Source organism: Eulemur rufifrons, chromosome 7 (genome assembly GCF_041146395.1).
Source record: "Eulemur rufifrons isolate Redbay chromosome 7, OSU_ERuf_1, whole genome shotgun sequence".
Classification (NCBI taxonomy): Eukaryota; Metazoa; Chordata; class Mammalia; order Primates; family Lemuridae; genus Eulemur; species Eulemur rufifrons.
In genome coordinates this window covers 114337167-114359515 of record NC_090989.1, presented here as the reverse complement: position 1 = coordinate 114359515, position 22349 = coordinate 114337167, and the positions used below count along the sequence as shown (strand labels likewise).

At 39.6% G+C, this 22349-nt stretch overlaps 1 protein-coding gene across 1 annotated transcript in view; it reads right to left on the bottom strand.

Annotated features, from left to right (window-relative positions):
* Window positions 1-22349, bottom strand: part of PCOLCE2 (procollagen C-endopeptidase enhancer 2) — a 67562-nt gene that overhangs the window by 30555 nt on the left and 14658 nt on the right. Inside the window, exon 3 of the mRNA XM_069473138.1 lies at window positions 1616-1871. Within this exon, the coding sequence (XP_069329239.1) occupies window positions 1616-1871 (256 nt within the window). The remainder of the gene's footprint in view (window positions 1-1615; window positions 1872-22349) is intronic.

Here is a 22349-nt window from a genome sequence, read left to right as displayed (position 1 = left end):
GAATCTCTGTATTGTTTTCCATAGCAGTTGTGCAAGTTTATCTTTCCACCAACAGTATATAAGCATTCCTTTTCACTGCAACCGCACCAACATCTATTGTTTTTGACTTTTTATAATGGCAATTCTGACAGGGTAAGGTGGTATCTCATCGTGGTTTTAATTTGCATTTCCCCGATAATTAGTGATGTTGAGCATTTTTTCATATTTATTGGCCATTTGTCTATCTTCTTTTGAAAAGAGTCTGTTCATATCTTTTGCCCATTTTTTGATAGGGTTATTTGGTTTTTTTCTTGCTGATTTATTTGAGTTCTTTGTATAATAGATTCTGGATATTAGCCCTTTATTGGATACCTGGTTTGTGAATATTTTCTCCCATTCTGTAGGTTGTCTATTTACTTCATTGATTATTTTCTTTGCTGTACAGAAACTTTTTAGTTCAATTAAATCCAATTTATTTATTTTTATTGTTGCTATATTTGTTTTTGGGGTCTTACTTATAAAATCTTTGCCTAGGCCATTCCCAGAAGAGTTTTTCCTATGCTTTATTTTAGAATTTTTATGGTTTCAGGTCTTACATTTAAGTCTTTCATCCATCTTGAGTTAATTTTTGTATATAGTGAGAGAGAGGGATCCAGTTTCAGTCTTCTGCATGTGGCTATCCGATTTTCCCAACACCATTTATTGAATAGGGCTTCCTTTCTCCAGTGTACGTTTTTGTCAGCTTTGTCAAAAATCAGTTGGTCATAGCTATATGGTTTTATTTCTGGATTCTCTATTTGTTCCATTGGTCTATGTGTCTACCTTTATACCAGTACCATGCTGTTTTGGTTACTACTGTCTTGTAGTATAATTTGAAATTGGGTAATGTTCTTTTTGCTTAGGATTGCTTTGGCTATTTGGGGTCCTTTTTGGTTCCATATGAAGTTTTAGGATTATTTTTTCTAGATATGTGAGAAATGGCATTGGAATTTTTATGGTAATTGTGTTCAATCTATGTTGTACTATAGCCCAAGCCAACAGCAGACTAGGAAGTGCCCTCAGGTGAAAGGCTGAAAACTTACAAATATTGCCCACTGCACTTATCTTTCAAGGGTAGAGTTCTACCCTTGGAGGCCCACATGTACTGAACATGAAAATATCCCAAGACACAGTGTTAAGTAAAAAGAAAAAGCTGTAAAATAATATGAATGTATAATCCCACTTATATTTCTAAAAGCTATTGTGAAAGCACATAAATATAAGTAAGCACACCTAGAAAGGCAGGGGGACCACTGGCCAAGGCTATTTCTGGAGAGGGGACTACAATGGGGGGAAGGGGTATATTTGTATATCTGTATATGCATTTATGTTTGTAAGCTCCACATTTTTAGTCAATGAATTTCCATATTTGAATTTTTATAAGAATGCATATGGACTTAAATAAAAAGACTGATTTTTAATGGTCTCTTGAAAGTTTGATAGCATTCACTAGCTCTCTGAGAAGAACTGCTCCTAAGCTTCAGATTAAACGAATAATTATATATAAAGTGTCAAAAACAGTGCCTGATACACAGTAGGCATTCAATAACTGTGAGCTGTCATTATTGTTTTGATTACCATTATATGGAAACAATACCTCTTTCATTGGGTTCAGCAGCGGAGAACATGGCCATGAAGCCATTCCCAGCTGTGTTGGCATCAGAAATCATCTGCACCATCATCTTGTTGCCACTGGACACAAGGGCTCCAGGCCGGAACGTGCCGCAGAAGCGCCCAATGCGCTGGCCATTGGAGTGGCCATTGTACACATCTACAAAGTCATAGCGGCACAGGTTGTCACTCTCAAGGTCGATGAATCGGAAATTAAGAACGACTACTTTTCCTTCGGGAACCTGCAAGAAAAGAGTCAATTAGAAAACTATGTCATGAAAACAATGTCTGAAGCCTTTATCTCTAGCTGATTACTAAAGTGAGCAAATAAAAGTATAACATCCAAGATGATGCTTTTTCATCTTTTAATTCTGAACTAAGCCAAGGAAAGTGTAAGTATTTATTCTCTTTTTGGCAAATTCCACAGTTCTCTAGGGTACACAATCTTATTCCTTAAGAATTTATCTCAATGAAACTACAAAATATATTTTAGATCAGCCTTATTAATTGGTAGGTCATAGTTTACAAAGAATACCAGTCCCAACTGGACCTTAGCACATATCTGCATATTCTAAAACACTATGGAACCCAGAGATATTGCTTAGCAAAGAAACATTCTAAAATATCATTTTTTACAAATAATACAATAGGACAACCTCAATACCTGTATTTAGAATGTTTCTTTGAAGTTTAAAATGAAAGGTTTATATGGCAATTGTGTAGTTAATTTACAGATAATCCACTTTAGGTCCTGAAAAATCTGGATCAACTATCTATATTGCTTAAATTAACTGAGTAACTGTTGAATCATCTCTTCTTAAAGTCACTGAGTTTTTTGTTTATTTGTTTTCCAGGTAAAGACTATATACCAGGCAGCCTTGAAACACATTGCACTAATGAAAAATATGAGGTTTCACTTTCTCATAATATTTTCTTCACCATAATCTCCCCTGATATAATTCTTATGATGCTTCCTTTCTTGTTCCCTGATTAGGTACCCCCCAAAATGGCTACAAAAGCATTTGGTAGGATTCTCAGGTTTCAAAAGCCCCATTTCTTTCCCAGTTAATACCACCTTTTAACTTCTTCATTCAAGTTATTTAGTCCTAAAGTCTTGATCATATTTTTTACTCTTTCAACTAGATGAGGTCTCTATTGAATAGTATAAAAATTTCATTCTGTAAAAACTTATATGTGACAAAAATCAATGGTTAAAAAAATACAGACACAAAACCAAAATTTTTTGATTTGTATTCATCTTAATTAAGGATCAATAGATGCGTTCACATCAATAAGGCTTCTTCATGTTGGTGAGTTTAGTGTCGTAAATTTTTTTTCCTATGACAAGATGAAGTGTTTTTGGTGCTATTTGTTTTTTTGTGTCAAACACATACACACATCCCATGGTAGAAACTAATGGGGTAGTCCCAAAAAGGGGGATATTTTGGCTTTGCCATGGTTGCATTCTAACTAACAGAATCTTATCTGACGGGTGTGAATATTAGAAGCTCCAAAGCCCCAGCCTATGAAGCTGATAGCAGAAACAGCAATTTCATTTTTAAACATTATTCCTGAGATCTCTGTTATAGAACTTCCCTGTTGTTTGTTTTGCATGCAACTTACATTTGTCCCATGGTCAGAAAGTTATCAAACTGTGATGTCACATATGCAATCTTAAATACAAGCAAGCTCTTTATGAATCACTGAAAAATCCCTAGCCATGAAAACAATTTCAAACTAATTTGTTTTGTCTTTGCATGAATAATGACAATTTGTGTAATTTGCACAAATTTATGTGTAGAGAGTAATTGAAATCTATTAAACTTGGTGAAATCCCCTACAGAGTAAATATAGATAAAAAAGGGAAACAGTCTTAGGATAGAGCCCTGGGACATTCCAATGTCATCAAGTCTGTGAGATGAGGTCAAACCACAGTAGAGATTGAGTCAGTAAGCAGGAGGCAACCAAAAGTGTGTGGTGTCCAGAAGCCAAGTGAAGAGAGTATGTCAAGGAGGAAGGAAGGGTCAACTGAGTTAAGAGCTGCTGCTGAGTTGAGGAAGATGAAGGCTGAGAAAGACCACTGCATACAGCAGCACAGAAGGTTAGCCACCAGAGGACACTGGCAACTCTGACAAAGCTGTTTTGGTGGTGCAGGAGAGACAAAACCTGGTAAGAGAAGGATCAGGAGGAAAATGGGGTGAGAGGAATTAGTGACAATGAATATAGACGAGCCTTTCAAGGAGTTTTGCTGTGAAGATGAACAGAGTAATACCGGTGTCACTGGAAGGGGAGTAGAGGTTAAGGAAGGGGATAAGGTGGGTTATATCAAGGCATGTTTGTATGCTGACGGGAATGATTCTATGGAGAGGGCAAAACTGATGAAGTAAGAGAGAAGGAAAACTGCCGGAGAGATGTCCTTGAGCAGGCCAAGGGGGATCTGATCTAAGGCACAGATGGAGGAGGTGGCCTTAGCAGAAGCGTGGACAGTTCTGTCCAGTGACAGAGGGGAAGGCAGATGCAGGTAGGTTAGTAGATGAGGTGGTCAGAGCATATGGCATTTTTTTTCTGATTGCTCTTCTTTTCTTGGTGACAGAGGAAACAAGGTCATCAGCAGCAAGTGTGGAAGGGAGAGGAGCTATTGGGAGTTTGAGAACAGAGAAGGTGTGTAAATGGATAAAGGAAAAGTGGCAGGACTACCAAGAGTGTTGAGGGCCCAGTTGAATGAAATGAATTAAAACTAAGACCTCTCTGCATGGAGGTAGTATTTGTTTTTGTTTTTTTTGTCCCAGCCACATTCAGCTCCTTGGGCGGAGGTGCAGGGCATGTGGACAGCTGGATTTAACCAGTGGGGGGGTTGCCAAGTGAGGACTGTGGATAGAGAGAGGGGCAAGAGAGTTGAAGATGTAGGCAAGGGAGTGACCATAATAATGCACCATGGAATCCAAACTGGGTAAGGATGGAAATCAGGACTCAGCGGGGTGAGGCAGTAACCACCTAGCCTGTAGTGGAGGCCAGGATAAAATAACAGTGCAAATGGGAGGCTAAGGAACAATGGAGAAGTTCATTGGAGGAGAGGAGATTAAAGATCCGAGAGAATTATCCACATAGATACTGCAAGTACAGTGAATTATGACAAGGAAGAGTGTGCAAGAAAATGACAGTGAGCCAGGAACTAAAATTAGCAAGAAATGAGGAAGAAAGTCTGGGGTTCTTTGGATGACTACAACAAGAAGGGGTACAGGGCAACACAGTCTTGTTTCATGGGTAAGTGCTTGGTTCTCTGACACTACTTATTTTGACACTACAAAATTTTGTTGACGCTGTCCTGCAGTCAGGTGTTGAAATGAACTGCAGGCCTTGGATGCTCATTCCCAGTGGAATAAATCATTTGTTCCCCAAAGTTATTTGCCTGCTCCCACTGCAATGAAAAGTTGAAGTTTCTCTGAGAATGAGACAAAAATATGTTCAGCAATAGAAACTGGGTTACATCATTGCAATTTGGAACACCTGTTGATCCCAACAACCCTGGCAGAAGTTCTTTGGAAAGAAGGATGCAGAGGTGATGTGTACCAGTGTGAGTCTCCTATAACCAGAGACAAATGTCATCTTGCACCAAAGGCCAAAGAAAAATTCTATTGCCAATGAGATGCATACTGCTGCGAGCCTTTTTAACACAACATCTGTTCTTCAGTTTTTATATGAGTGATCAAGATTGTCTGATGCCCTGTGATGCAAACTTTGATAGGAGCTCCTGGTTGTCATTCTAAAGGACTTCGGAAAACATATTCTCTGAAGATGACCCTCCTACTTGAACAATCTACAGTCTGTAACCTTGATTTTTCTTTGTTAAGGATATAAAAAAATACAGAAAGATTCATAGAATAATACAACAAACACCTGGATATCAACCATCCAGAACTGACTTTTGTTAACGTTTTGTCAAACAATTTTTAAAGTCTCCTTTAACAAAAAAAAAATGAAACATTTCAGATAAAAATGAAGTTTCCTTTGTCCTTATCCCAGGCTCTTTTCTGCCGCCTTCCTCAGATGCAACCACTGTCACAGATCTGGTGGGTTTCCCTTCATGCCATTCAATACATGTATATGGATCCATGCAAAATACAGAGTGGTGTTTTTGTGTCTGTTTTAAAAATTACTGAAAATGGGATAATGCTAGACATATCACTCTACAACCTGGAAGTCCTTGGATTTTATGGCTGAGGAAGAAGAGAAGAGGGAAAAGTAAAGATAAGAATACACAAGGCCTTCATAAGCTACTCTTTCTGCCTGGAACACTTCCCAACTTCTGCCCTTCTCTCACTCCTTCCTCATGCTTAGGGTCTCAGTTTCAAGGTCACTTCTTCCTGGAGGCGCTCCTAGAGATTCTGCCCAATTAGCAGCTTCTGCCCAATTAGCAGCTTCTGCCCAATTAGCAGCCCAGCCCTCAGGTGTGTGTGTGGGGGGGCGCTCAGCCCACTTGCTCACTCCTTTATTCCCATGGAGCTCTAGGATGCAAGGATCCCTCCTGCCCTGTCCACTGTTGCATCCCCAGCCTCTGGTACAGTGTATGGCCCCAAGTGGAGGCTCAACATCAAGACTATTTGTTAAATGAATGAATTCATTAGGTACTCAATGAAACACCAGCTTCTTTGCACACATCACGGACAAGGAACGTACTGGTGGCTCTACCTCTTTCATTCTAATATTTCCTACCTCTCCTGGCAGCAGAACTCCAAAAGGCCACCCTCCTTTCTAAGGCATTCTTTACAAAAAGAAGAGACGTACCTTTTTGGAAACTTTATATTTCAAATCTCCTCTAAACGCTAACACTTAATGCAGAAACTTAATTAAGACACTTTTTTTTGGTGGTAACGAGATAAAGCTACTGCTTTGTGAGATTTTATTGACCAGGGGATTCATTATCTGCCCGTAGAAAAACAATTCGATATTTGTGTTTTTTTCCTATCAACAGCCAAGTCCTGTGTGGGCCAAAGCCTAGCGCTGCAAGAGTGACCTCAGCTCACCCCACAGCCCCTGGGATGTCCTCGCTGTCACAGGCAGACGTGCCAAGTCTTTCGATGCTGGGGCTCCTGCCAGCAAACAGAGGAGCTGCATTTTAAGCTGATGGTTTGCATTTTCAGGATACTATGATCAAAATGCAAATATGAGGCCAGCTTCTTTTGTGTGGAGGAGTACATTGCTGTAGAAATGGTAACGCTGCTTTGTGTCTGCAGCTTTTCCTCCCCCAACGCATCATTTACTACTTTGAGCATAAAGATCTGTTTTTGTAGCATGCCTGATATTTTAAAAATCTGTCGTTTTAATCTTCTAAGGTTTCCTTCTTCCACAAACAGATTTTTGGGAAAGTGTGTTCTCAAATGCAGACCACAGTTTATTTACATAAAGCTGAAAGGCACAGCCGCTCACTGTCCCCTCTCACATGTAGCCCCAAATGTAATCCAGAAACATCTATAGACAAATTATGTACAAATATTTGACTATCTTTTGAGGGGGGATAAATCATAGCTTACATGATCTTATTCATCTACATTCTGTGTGTATTTCAATACTATTCTTTTAAAGGGGAAATCCTATACATAAACATAGATTATGTTTAGAAATAACGTGATGTTTTGAACATTTTCTTTTGTTGTTGGGGATTTCACCAAAATAGCTTTACCCCTCGATGTCTGGAAGGAGTGAGGAAATCCTCATTCACCTCAAGCCCAGCCCAAAGGCACCAGTGGAGATCGAGCTAACATTCCCCTGCTGAAAACCACCCAAAACTTTTCCACCGCACTTGGAATAAAATCCTCACCTTAATTATAGTGCACACATTTAGGTCGTGTACGTGAGGTGCCAGGTATTTTCTAAGCACTATACATACATTATTTCATTTAATCTCTTATAGCAACCCTATGAAGTTGATATTATTATTACCCCAGTTTTACAGTTTACAGGTGAAGAAACTGAGGCACAGAGAGGTTAAGACCCTGCATGATATGGTCCCTCTCTCTCATCTTTCCCCTTTATACAAAAGTTTGACTTTCATGCCAATCACTCTTCTATTCAAGGAACCCTCCACGCTGATTTCCACCGCAGGGCCTTTGCACAGTCTGGTCCCTCTGCTCGGCACACCCTTCTCCTTGATGTTCGTGTGTCTGTCTCCAACTCATCATTTAGGCCTCAGCTCAAGTGTCACCTTCTCAGAGAGGCCTATCCTAAGCCCCTCAGTCATTTTGATCACATAGCCATATTATTTCTTCAAAGATTATTTATCATACAGCAAGCAGAGTTTGTAGCTATTCCAATGCTTGGCTATCACAGGTGCTCAAAAAATATCCACTGAATAAATGATTGGGATCCTTATAATCTTTTTTAAAAAACAGTACAGGCCACAACTCCTACTACTAGCACATACATTTATATAATAATGTAAACTCACAAGTACAGGGCAAGCATTATTAACATCCTTATGGGGAGGAGGAAATAGCGCAGAGTGGTCATGATGACTTGCCTAAGGCCACCCAGCAATCAGTGGCAGAGCCCAGGTCACTTGACTTCTACCTCACTGTGTTTTCCATGACCTGACAATGGCAGAGACTGAGGATACACTCCCAAATCTCGTTTCCTCTTTGGGGCACACAGGGAGCCTACATTTCCCAGCCTCCCTTGCAATTAGGTTGGGGTCATGTGACTGGGTCCTGGTCAACGGAATAGAAGTGGAAGTGATGTCCGCACCTCTAGGACTAGCCATAAAACATCTCAGCAATCCTTTCGGAGTTTTCTTTTTGCTCTAAGGAGGGGATTCAGTGGAGGAAACAAGGAGATTCTAGGAGACAGCAAAGCCACACAGGAGGAGCTGATGCTTGACAGAGAGCTGCCCATAACGGCCATCAACTGCACTAGACTGAAGTGAGCAGGAAATAACCATTTGTTAGGTTAGGCCACTGAGATGGGGGGTTGCTTGTTAGAGCTGCTTTGCACTTTGTGTTAATTACCCTAACAAATGGATAGTGACATTTACCAGTTGTCCTTACTCAGCACCTCTGTGACAGGCAACTGTGGAGACATCTTTGTTGTTTGGGGCGCCTGTAAGTTCTCTATGAATCCACAGGATGATGTGGCCACAAAAGCAGGCAACACAATCTCAGGCTCTCTTTGCCTGACTATAGACTGCTTGGGGTGTACTTGGTGAGGTGAATTTGGTTCAAGACACCTCTCTGTAGAGGGGACATGGGCAATTTGGAGCAAGCACAAAAGAGAGAAAATTCAGAATCACTGGGGCAAATGCTGTAATTTCCATGGTCCCTACAAAAGTGTAACTGGGCCCTACAGCACCACTATCATTACTTTCTGACTCCTTCATCTGTGGCTGGCGGCTGGCATGACAGGCAATTAGCAGTCACTAGTACTTGTTTTAGTTAAAAAATTTTTTAAAAACCATTTTATTTCACCATGATGCCTACAAATTAGTCTTTTATTGTTGTTACATGGGTGGCGTCTCACAATGTTGCTTGGACTGGTCTCGAACTCGTTGGCCTCAGGCAATCTCCCACCCCAGCTCCCAGAGTGCTGGGAGTACAGGTGTGAGCTACCGCACTCAGCCTAGTACTCTTTGAGCTGGGAAAAGAAATGGGTCTTTTGACTGAAGACTTGGCTGTGAGATGAACAGGAGACAAGGCTTCAGTTTATCCCTCTTTTGCAAATGCTGCCTAAGTGTGAAGAAGAAAATGTCAGAGAGGAGATGGTGGCTGTGGCCAGGCCCTTCGGCACCGTGAGGGTGACTGAACTCAAGTCTGCCGAGAGGAAACTCAGAGGGGAAAACTGTGGGGGAACAACACAGCAGAACCCAGAGTAACAGGAACTCTAACGTAGTTACAGCCAGGATGGGGAAACAGGCAACTGTGCAAAGAGCTACTGGGTTAGGTTTTGGTTGGAGAAAGAGATAAACTTGAAATGAAGAGGATTCCTTTTCACAGATGTTCATCATCTGGTTTTCCTGTGGCCAATGACACCACTAGGACCCTACTGTGGGCGTAAGTGGTGGCAAATCTCCTGAGCAAGTTATGTATTCAGCATCCACTTTATTGAGAACTGGAAATTCACTACTTAGTTTTTCTTTAAACATGAGCTTTCTTTTTAGCTGTTTACTCCAAAATAAAAAAGCATTACCAAACAATAAAATAAAGAGGTGTAGATATATACCAAGCAATAATTCAAAAACACTCTAGCAAGAGCAGTCAGACTGTTCTACATGCTCTGCAGCAAGACAGCCTCCATTTCCCAACATGTATTTCCTGTGCAATGAACCTATACTTTCCCACACACAGACATCCAAAAAGTGCAATGAAGGTAAGAATGGAGATGGAGAAAAGTTTCCTATCTTCATTTCATATATTTTGGTCTCAAATCTGTGTACAGTTTTGGGATTTTCTGTGCCATCTGATTATTTATTCTGCAAATCAACAAGTATTCATCAAATACCAGCTCCCAGCACAGCAACATACATATCAAGCTAGGATAAAACATAAACTCCAAGAGTCTATGTGATCCAGAACCTGGCAGTGCCTCTCCGGGCAAGTTGGGGCCCCACGAAGACATGTGAGAGATGGCGCCAAAAATTTGTTAATATGCCTGTAGTCTGCTTTGTTATGATCTCTCAGTCCATGTGTGCAGGATTATAATGTTTTTAAAATAAGGATATTAATTTCTTTTTCTTAGTTGGGTTTCATGAGAGAAGACTGCAGATAGGTCATAAAAATCAAATCTAGCCAATTTCTTTACACCTTCAAAAATGTTAGATCTAGAGTCTCGTGATGGAAAAAGAATATAAAAAAAAGAAAAAACAAAAAATGGAACAAAGTATTTAAATCTTCTCAGGATGTTTTTTCAGTTCTTCAAAAGTTGTCAACATAAATTAATCCAGGACAGGATAAACATGATGGGTGGAGATTCTTGGAGAAAAAGTGCCCCTATTCTAAGTCACCAGTACGTGTTATCCAACAGCCATTCTTAAGGGTAACAGCTAAAAAAGCCAGGGGAGCATCTTGCTAGCTGGGGGCCTTTTTGTCATACAGCATCCATGTTTTCTTCTTAATGACACACAAGTATAATTTTTTTTCAAAAAATTTTATAAGATAGAGCTGATTTCTATGCAATGACCTAAGGAAAAAAGCCTGAAACAACATTTTTAAGAAAATACTTCTATAATCTAGAATTTCATCTGATAAATCTGTTTACAGGCCAGGAACACAAAATTATACTGATATTTTGCTAGGAATGAAACAAAAATCCCTCCCCTTCTGGGATGAGAGAAATCACAGGAAGGTAGTAAGCACACTTCAAAGAGAACAGATGTAAACATGAGCATCCAATGTTCTCCTAAATGGGTAAAAAGCAGGTTTATGTGATAGCATTAGTTTGCTACAAGAATGAACTAAGATTGTTTTTCAATCCATTTTTCAATCAAAAACTATATGCCCATCGTTTATAATCTAAAATAGCACCACACAGCTTTCTGGGAATTATAGTCCCTGTCTTCTTTCCACCCCTGATGTCCACTCCTCAGAGGCAAATGGTTTTAGCTCTTTTGGCCATTTTATCTGGAATTTACCTCATTTCTTAATCTGGTGCATGCTTGTGCTGCTATGTCTTGATTTATCTCTTTTAAACTTTACCTCTTTGCTTCGTATTATTTCCTCTATTCCTCCATTACAATTCTGGTTAAATCAATATTCAGGATTTTTGTAACTACATAAATATTATTTACTGCTGAGCTAAAGTGTTACATTTCCTGTACAGTTTTTTGTTTTTCCTAGGGCTAATAATTGCCTTGTTCCCTAAGTATGCTTAGTTTTCTATATGCCTATTACTAACACCCCTCCCAATAATGGCCAGGCACCGGTGTCCTATCGGTTCCATTTTCTTCTTGGAAACATCCACTCTAGAGCCCTCCATCCTCCTGCACGCTCTCTACCCAGTCTGCACTGGCTACTCCAAGGCCTGCTGCACAGTTGGTGCACTGGGACTTTGCTTCGTCACCAATTCAGGAAACCCACCTCCAACCTCCAGGGCTCCTATGTCTTTTTCTTTCTTGCTTTATTCCCTCATTTTGTTGGAGTTCATCCTGTTGTAGATCTCCTTACAAAGGGTATACAGACATAAAAAGTTTAAGACCTTGCATATCTAAAAATGTCTTCATTCTGTGTTCACAGTTGTCTGCCAGTTTGGCAGGGTATAGAATTGTAGCTTTAATATAATTTTCATCAGAACTCTAGAGGCATTCATTGTTCCAGTGCCTTCCAGCTTCCAATAGGCTGATGTTGTTCTTTTCCCTTTTTATGTGACTTCCCCCATCCAGAAGCTTGTAGGATTTTCTGATGAAAATTTAACAAAAAATGTGCCTTGGTGTTTGTCTTTTTTCATTCATTGTGCTGAGTGTTAATTCTTTGATAATTCCCTCTCCTTCATATTCTGTTCTCTCTTTCTAGAACTCCCATTAGTCAGATTGGGACTTCCTGGATAGACACTCTAATTTTCTTATTTTTTCTCATCACTATTCTTCCTTTTCTTCCTTGATTCTACTTTCTGAGTGTCTTCTTCAAGTTTATCTTCCAGCTCTAATATTTTTTTCATTTCTACTATCAAGTTATTAATTTATTATGCTATTGTTTCTTTTTTGTTTCTAGTATCTTGTTTTTATTTTATGTGCACATCATCTTTTCTTATCTCCCTGAGGACAATAATGATAATTATTTTGACATTTTCTTCTGCTCTGCATTGCCTCTGTTTCCTTGAAGTTTTTGTTTTCCGTAGGTTTGGGGCGCTGCTTTTTCGTGTAACAGGCTCTCCTCAAACGTCTAGCAATCCTCAACTGCCCATTCATATTCAGAACCGAGGTGAAGTTGACCCAAGCTCTGTGGTAGGGCTTGTCACCACAGGATGATGGGGACATGCTAATTTTTTTATTAGGCCTCCCAATTGTCAGCATCCGAAGGAGGTCCTTTCTTGGGGGCTGTTCATTTTCTCTAAGATTGGTTCACTTACTCTAAGATTTTCTCTAAGATTGCCTGAGGGATACAGACCTTGCAGCAGCTTTCATGGGAGTAGGGGGAAAAGGGGCCAGGAGTCTCACCATTCAGCGTGCAGACTTTAATTTAATTACCTGGTTTCAGTGCCACACCTTGGCCTGGCCCCTTCTGCTAGGCTTGCAGTTCCCAAGCACAGAGCCCCTCTGGTTCCCAGAGAATAAGCCCTGTCATGATGGAGGGAGAAGGTCGGGGGAGTAGAAGGGAGACAGTCTCCTTGCTGCTTGGGTGGAGGAGGGAACCAGGGAAGTAATGGCTCTTATAAAGGCTTTCAAACAGAACTCCAATTTTCAACCTCAGCCACCCTACTGCCTTCCAAGAAACCAGGTGCCTCCAACCCCTCAGCTTTTCAGGGGTTCTGGGCACAAATCAGCTTGCTTCTTACGGCACTCGCCCTGCCTTATGACAGGCATGTTAGTTCTCTCTCCCTTGCTATTTCAGTCACCACTGACTATCTGCTTTCTTAGCCCCCAAAATTTTGTTGGTATCTCTCATCTATTACTAATTCCATACTGATTCCATTTGTCCTATGAGTTTAAACTTTTTGATTCCCTCACTGTAATTTTGGTGGGATTTTGGCAGGGAGCAGAAATAAATAACATATGCTTAATTCATCATGTTTAACCAGAAGTCACTAAGGTGATTTTTATTAAGAAGTAATAAGAATGATATGACACTGTACTTGTAGGTTATATATAAGAGTATACTATGTATAACATTATAAAATTATGCACAATAGTATATTGAAAAAATAAAAGCCAGATCTGTTAAGCACTTATCCAATACCAAGAATTATGCTAGTTGCTAGGAAAAACTCCAAAGGACTGAGAGACAGCTTTATTGCCATTTTTGATGGCTTTCTACTATTTTAATGATGCCTGTTCCATAATTTATAGAAGCAATCTCATATTTTTCTAAATTTAGCATGTTTCTAATTTTTCCTTAATATAAATAATGCAATTATCAACATAATTATCCAAATCTTCTTGTGCTTAATGGAATATTTTTATAGGATAAATTCCTATAAAATTCCTATCCAAGAAATGGACTTGCTAAGTCAAGGAGTATGGGCATTCTACATGATTCTGAAACACCCTCCAAGAAAAGCTGTATTAATTCCCATTTTTCACACCCTCTCCTACACTGGATGCCTATCAAGGCTTATCAGTCTGGCAGGCAAGAGAAATGACATCATTGTTGTTTTAATTTCACAGTGGGCATTTGCCTGGGAAAGCTGGGTTCACCTAACGTGGCAGAGGCCAGATGGATGGTGGCAGGTAAAAGAAATGTCATCAAAGATAAGCTCCAGGTTTCAAGCCCAGCAGGCACCATCCCCTGCACAAAGGCAGTAGGAGGAAAGGTTTTGCGTTGTTCTGCTTTAGAGAGGAGTAGAGAGGCAGGGGTAAAATGTTTGGTTTTGAACATGCCAAGTTTAATATATTTGAGGCGTATGTTGCAATAGCAAAAGGCAATTAGAACGCTGGTTTGAGAGGAAAAAGATTTCAAAAGGTCTAGTTCTCTTAGGAAAGAAGACGTTTGATCAGATAGATGGGACGTGGAGAAAGTTTTACAAGGGAAAACACAGTCCGAGGGCACAGACGACTGTCTCACTCTAGCCAGATGGCTCACAAATGTGGAGCCTCAAATAGAGGGTAAGAGCGGAAGAGGGTGTGGGAAGGGCCCCATAGGTGCCAGAAGCTACAACCCAAGGGCACATCCTTGGGACGGTGGCTGGGAGTGTGTCAACACAGGAGGACCTTCATTATTTCCATTACTAAGTGCCCAAGCCTACCAACAACCTAGCTAACTTTGCTTACAAATTCTTTTCAAAATGAGTAAATTCTTTTCCACTCAGACTCTCCCCCAAAAAAGCTTTTCAGAAAATGTAAACAGAATTAAAAACAAAAGAAAAGGGAATAAACTAGCATGGTATTTAAGAAAAACCTCAGGATTCCCAGAGGAGAGTTTAGTCAGCTGGAGAAAAGATAGTGAATCATTTTGCTCAGATGGTGTGACATTTAAATTAAATGTTCTGTGACAACAAGACATTTAAGAAAAATCATAAAAAGAAGACACCAGTGTTGAGGAAAAAGAAGATTAGAGAGAGGCTCAGAAAGAACATACTAGTCCAGACTGCATGTAACTGGCACAGATGGGTTGAAAAGTTACGGCAGGGTGGAGGTAATTATGTTCAAACATGCCTGGCACTTCCACTATGGCGTCCGGGTCTGTTCTGGTCTTCAACTACAAAGCTTAGGGTTATTCACAAAATGAGAAAACCTGAGTTTCATTAAGCACTCTCTCCTCAAAGCTCCCAGCTGCCTGAATATTGGTGAGGAGGTGTTATCTTGTGGTTTTTGAATTCAAGGAGAAGATTGTTCATAAAACTGAGAGTCCTATAATGCCACATGCAGTTCTGCTTTTTTCATTCCCTACTTGGCCACAAGTCTCAGGTAGGGTACTGTTTCCTTGATATCTCACACTCCATTCAGGCCAGAATTCTTCAATCCTAGTACATTTTTTTTCTTAAAAAACAACAACAACTTTATTAAGGTATGATTTACAAACCATACAACTCACTCATTTTAAGTGTACATTTCAATAATTTTTAGTAAATTTATGGAGTTGTGCAACCACCATCACAATTCAATTTTAGAACATTTCTATCACTCCAGAAAGATCTCTCAGGCCCATTTGAAGTCACTGCTCTTTCCCACCCCCAGCCTCAGGCAACTGTGGATCTATTTCCTACTTCTATAGATTTGCCTTTTCTGGACATTTCATATGAATGGAATCATACAATATATGGTCTTTTGCATCTGGCTTCTTCCACTGACCATAGTGTCTTTGAGGTGCATCCGTGTTGTAACATGAATGAGTACTACAGTCCTCTTATGGCTGAATAATACTCCACCGTATGAATATACCACATATTGCTTATCCATTCATCAGCTGATGGGTATCTGAAATATATCTACTTTTTGGCTGTTAATAATGTTTCTATGAACACCTTTGTACAAGTCTTTATGAGGTTGTGTGATTTCATTTTTCTTGCACCTAAGAGTGCAATTGCTGGGTCATATGGTAAATGTTTAACTTTAAAAGAAATTGTTTTCCAAAGTGGCTGCACCATTTTACATTCCTATCAGCAGTGTATGAGAGCTCCAATTTCTCCATATCCTCACCAATACTTGTTATTATCTGTCTTTCTGATTATAGTCATTCTAATGGGTGTGAAGTGGTATCTCATTGTGGTTTTGAGTGCATTTCTCTAATGGCTAATGATGCCAAGCATCTCTTCATGTGCTTAATGGCTATTTATATGTCTTCTTCGGTAAAATGTGTATTCAAAATCTTTTAAAATTGTCAACGTTAAAACACTTTTAAAATACAAATAGAAAGAAAAGCAAAATTTAACTTGTAATAAAGATAAGCATCTGAGTCACACTGCAAAATCTGGTTTTATACATCCATTCTGTGCCAAGAGTGAGAGGCAAGGCACCTCTCACAAGCTTGTTTAACGAAGTTACTCTACACAAGATAAGTGAGTTGATGACAGCATCTCTCAAAGAATGCATTGGCTAGGAACCACTGGTTTCTCACTTTAATTTCTGGATCAGTCATAATTTCTACAGAGTATAAAAAGAAACAACACCCTGTGAAGGATGGAGGGCCTTTCACTGTTTTTCAGAGGATAATATGAAAGAGCAAAAATTAAAACACATGGGGAAGTGTTAGAAATAACTACAAATACAGATAATATGTAGTCAACGTGTTAACTCATTATGTAAATATATAAGCAAAATCGAAGTAAGTATAGAGAGCTTAGAATAATTTGTGTGATTGGATAGGAAGAAAGGAAATGTGGATATATTAAGATCTTTATTCAAAAACTGATTTTTCCCTTTTAAAAAATGTGGTTCATTTAATGTGTTGTTTAGTATCACCATAATAATTATGTCTAAAAGACTCTCTGTAAGCAACAGAAAAATCGTCAGGAAAGCAAATAGAACAATGGAATAGTGTCCAGAAATAGACCTACACTTATATAGTCAATTATTTTTGGCAAAGGTGTCAAAGCACTTCAATAGGTGTGATGGTGATTTTATGTGCCAACTTACTGGGCTAAGGAATGCCCAGATAGCTGATAAAAAATTATTCCTGGGAGTGTCTGTGAGGGTGTTTCTGGAAGAGATTAGCATTGCATTCAGTACTCTGTGTAAAGAAGATCTGTCCCCACCAGCGTGGGTAGGCATTATCCAATCCATTGAGGACGCAAATGGAACAAAAAGGTGGAAGAAGGGAAAATTCTCTCTTTCTCTCTTTGAACTGGGACATCCATTTTCTCCTGTCCTCTAACATCAGAGCTCCCAGCTCTCAGGCCTTGGGACTCGGGGACTTATACCAGTGGCCCCTCTAATTCTCAGGCCTCAGACTCAGACTGAATTATACCACGAGTTTTCCTGGTTCTCCAGCAGGCAGACAGATGGTGGAACTTCTCAGCATCTACAATTGTGTGAGTTAATTCCCATAATAAATAAATAAATAAATAAATAAATTCTCCTGTGGGTTCTGTTTCTCTGGAGAATCCTGATTAATGCAATGGGTAAAAGGGCAATCTTTTCAACAAAAAGATGTTGGAAAAACTGGAAACACACACAGAAGAATCACTCATGACCCCTACCCCACACCATACATAAATTAGATCACAGACATAAATGTAAAAGCTAAAATTACAAAGTTTCTAGAAAAAAACACCACAGAAGAACATCTTTGCAATCCTGGGTAGCAAGAAAGCTCTAATTGCAAGAGTAAAAACTGGTAAACTGGACTTGGAAATTTTTAAAATTTCTGCTCATCAAAACTGTTAATAAAATGAGCATATAAACCACAGAGAGGAAGAAAATATTTGCAGTACGTATATCTGACAAAAAAACTTGTATACAGAATAAATAAAGAATTACAATTTAATGATAAAAGATAAATAATCCAATTAAAAAACAAGGGTAAAAGACTTGAACAGACACTTCACGAAGAAAGACCAATTGCACATGAAGAAAGAGTTCAATTCATTAGTCATCAGGGAATGCAAACTAAAATCACAATGTGAGATTACTACACGCCCACCAGAATAGCTAACATTAAAAAGGCTGATGATACCAAATACCAGAATGTGGAGCAAACAGAACTTTCCCTATTGCTGGTGGGAGTGTAAAATGGTTAACCACTTTGGAAACTGGTCTGGCAGTTTCTCATAAAGTTAAACATGTCTATCCTATGACTCAGGAATCCTACTACTAGTTGTCTACCCAAGAGAAAAGGAAATGTAGATGTATAAAAAACCTTCAAAGGAATGTTCAAAGCAGCTTTATTTATAGTAGCCTAACTCTAGAATTTCTAAAGGCACAAATGTCCATCAAGAGGAGAATGGGTAAACAAATTGTGGTTTGTTTATTTATTTATTTATTTATTGAGGCAGAGCCTCACTCTGTTGTCCAGGCTAGAGTGCCATGGCATCAGCCTAGTGCACTGCAACCTCAAACTCCTGGGCTCAAATGATCCTCCTGCCTCAGCCTCCCAGGTAGCTGGGACTACAGGCATGTGCCACCACACCTGGCTAATTTTTTCTATTTTTAGTTGAGATGGGGTCTCACTCTTGCTGAGGCTGGTCTTGAACTCCTGAGTTCAAATGATCCTCCTGCCTCAGTCTCCCAGAGTACTAGGATTACAGGCATGAGCCACTGCACCTGGCCTAAATTGTGGTACATTTATACAATAGAATAATACTCAGCAATAAAAGGAACAAACTGACACATGCAATAACATGGATAAATCCAAAAACATTATGCTGAGTATATAATCAAGAAACAAAATTGGCTGGGCATGGCGGCTCACACTTTGTAATTCCAGCACTTTGGGAGGCTGAGGTTGGGGGATCTCTTGAGCCCAGGAGTTCAAGACCAGCCTGGGCAACATAGTGAGATCCTTTCTCTACAAAAAATAAATTAAAAAATTAGCTGGGTGTGGTAGCGTGCCTCTGTAGTCTAGCTACTCTAGAGGCTGAGGCAGGAGGATCACTTGAGCTTCGGAGTTTGATGCTGCAAGTGAGCTGTGATGGCGCCACTGCATTCCAGCCTCGTTGACAGAACGAGACCCTGTCTCTAAAATAAACAAAAGAAAAAAGGAACAAAGAGTACAATCTTTCCTGTTCTAGAACTTCATAGAAATAGAATAATATAGAATGTACTCTTTGTTTCTTTTATTTGTTTATTTGGGAAGGAGTAAAAGGGAAGGTTCTGGATGCCGGAAATAATTTCTTCTTGATGGAGGTGATGTTTATACAGGTGCAGGCATCTGTCAAACTCACTGAATTGTAAATTTAAGATTTGTACATTTCACCATATGTAAAGGACACCTAAAAAAACCAAACCAAAACCAAAACAAGGAGAAACACAACAGTGCCATACAGGGAACATATATCAATCAATCTACTGAGTTCAGAAGAGTGCTTGCCACTTACTTAATGCTCAATAAATGCTGGCTAAAATTATAAGCACCATCTATCACAACAAAGCCATTAGTTAAGTGCCATCTACATCACTGTGGAAACTTGAAACCTGCTATAGGAAACATTTGAAATGTGTATACATCTGTATAACGAATTACCTAAAATCCAGCCATATTTCATCAACCTGTTATCTATCATAAAAATCTCATAATTGATTACATGCCATATCCATTTTATCCTGTCATGTTAATTTTATCAACTGCATTCTTAATTTGAAATAATGCCACTCCATATATGAGCAAATTAAAAATATCAGTGGTTAGTTTGGTAGTTTCCCAAAGGAGCTAAGGCAGAATCGTTGTGGAGGATTGTGATTCGTGGTTCTTGGTTTCATCTCAAAAAGAACCTGAGATGTCTGAGAAAACTGAAGCAGAATGTAATACTCAGAAATGAAATGGTTGTAAACTCTTCCCAAATGAATGTTAAGTTCCTTGAGGGTGAGGCAAGGAACAATGATAATTCTTTTGTTTCTCCCATGAAGGCTATCCAATTTTTTACATAAATTAATCAAATATTTATTAAGTACCTATTATGTGTCAGGTCACATGCTGGGCTCTAAAGAAAGGAAAAAGGTGACTATGGTTTCTGCTTTTAAGGGGAACATTGTCTAGGACAGTGTTTCTCAAACTTTTGAGCTCCAAGGACCACTTAATGGATACTGGTAATATACACAGTTCATCAAAGTTAGGCCTGTTTTTAAAAGTCTAAAATTAAATTAACCATAATATCTTAAAATTAATACTATTTTCACATGAACGGGAAGGCATATGATAATAACATATGCCAATCCATTTGGCACTAGTCTCAAAGACAGTTTCATTTTTTATTCTCTATAAGTTAGAAAATCCTAAGTCTAAGTACGGGATGTCAAGAGTGGCAGCAAGTGCTTGGTGGCTTCATCAGATAGTTCTAGATAGTCAAATAAAATTAGGACTCAGAAGGAATGGAGGGATCCCTCGTTATAAACCCCAGCATTCTGCAAAATGTTAGGTTCATGGATATATCACACTCAAGATCTAGAAAACTCATTGTTTCGATTTGGGCAACTGCAATGCATGTGTTCCTGATTCTATCTCTGATAATATTTAGAAAGTATTTTTCCTCCATGTTTTGCTGCAGCATCTGGGTGGGGTTTGAAAATATGCCCAATAATAAGCTACTGACTTATTTCTCTGAAGAGTGAGGAAAAACATCGAGTGTTGGGGATACTCCAAACTCTCAGCAACCAAGCCCTTTGCACCACAGTCCAACCTCAAAAGATTCTGATACCTTATTTTCCATGTAAAATGGTGACATTTTGGCTCTGAATAGTAGATTTAAGCTAGGCAAGAAATAGGATTTATTGCTGTGATACACTAGGGCAGGCCATTTGAAACAAACGAAATGCCTTTATCGACATTATCGGTGAGTAAAGCAATGTTATTTTATATTATACACCATTCTTCATTTCAAAAACTTGCATGTGCCCCTTTATCTTCAGCAGCCAGCACACCTAAACATATTAGTAGTTGCATTCAGTCACCAGTTCCTTGAACTGCCGGTTTTAAAGACATGGACCCACCAGCTGCTATTTGAGATGTTCCTAATTTTTATTAATACTTCCTGAAGCACTGATTCACGAATAGGAAGCGAGTTGTAATCTGCTGCCTGTTCCCTCTGCTGGTAAAGCCATATCTGGAATGGTAGTCTGCTGTACAGCTCAGCTTAACATGTCAAAGAGCCCTTGACGCCCCTGCCACTGCTGCTCCACCCCCATCTGCCCGGTACAGTCAGTTGCATCTCCATCATTCCGGTTTGCTCAGGCCAAAAACCTGGAAGTCATCCCTGACTCCTCTTTTTCTCTTCTACGCCACATCTTGTCCATCAGCAATTTTTATTGGCTCTATTTAAAACTACATCCAGAAACAGACTATCCCTTACCACCTGCCTTACCACCTGCATGGCTCCCATGCTGGTCCAAGCCATCATCATCTCTCATCTGAACTACAGCAACAGCCTCCTACCTGGTCTCCCCACTTCACTCTTGCACCCCACGGTCTATTCTCAGCACAGCATCCTGGGTGATCCTTCTAAAACCCACGTCAGTTATGACACTCCTCTGCTTGTAACCCTGCAGTGACTCTGCTGTGGTTAGCTTTATGTGTCAACTTGGCTAGACTAGTTATTTAATCAAACACTAATCTAGGAATTGCTGTGAAGGTGTTTTGTAAATGTGGTGAACATCTACAATCGGCTCACTTCAAGTAAAGGAGATTATCCTCCATAACATGGGTGGGCCTCATCCAATCAGTTGGAAGTCCTTAAGCACGAAACAGGTTTCCCTGAGGAAGAAGAAATTCTGCCTCTAGACTGCAGTGTTAGTTTCTCACAGAGAGTTTCCAGCCTGCTGACTTGCTCTACAAATTTCAGACTGGCTAGCCTCCACAATCCCACAATCACATAAATGAATTACCTGAAAAAAAACCTCTTTATATATATATACACACACATTAAATATGCATATATACATGCATTAATACATACACACATACTTGTGTTTTATATATATGCACACACACATATGTGTGTATATATATCCGCTATACATATATACATTAATACGTTCCATTAATACTTCTCTGGAGAACCCTGATACAGTCTCCCTGTGCCAAATGTCTTCCATTTGTCCCTTGGGATCCACTCTCCTCCCATCTCTACCCTACCCTCCTTCCTGGGTGGTTGACCTATATGAGTGCATCCACAGCTGTCTTCCAGTTGCTTCTGGCCATGGGAAGCCCCAACAGGACATTGAAAATAACGAATAAGGAGGAGAGTTGGGTCAGAGCATTTACTTCCCTACTGTGTCTCTACCAGTTCACCTTCCACTGACTCCTGGGATCTAGTAACAGCTCCCTCCCCCTTGGGGACCAGAAGTAATGACAGCTTGGCTGCTACTAGCTCCATGTTGCTGCATTATCCTCTATGACTCCCCTACTATTTTGAACAGTCCCTTTGAAAATAAAGCCTCTTTGAATCATATTTTGAGTGTGCTGTTTTCTACTGGGGGCCTGACTGACAGGCTT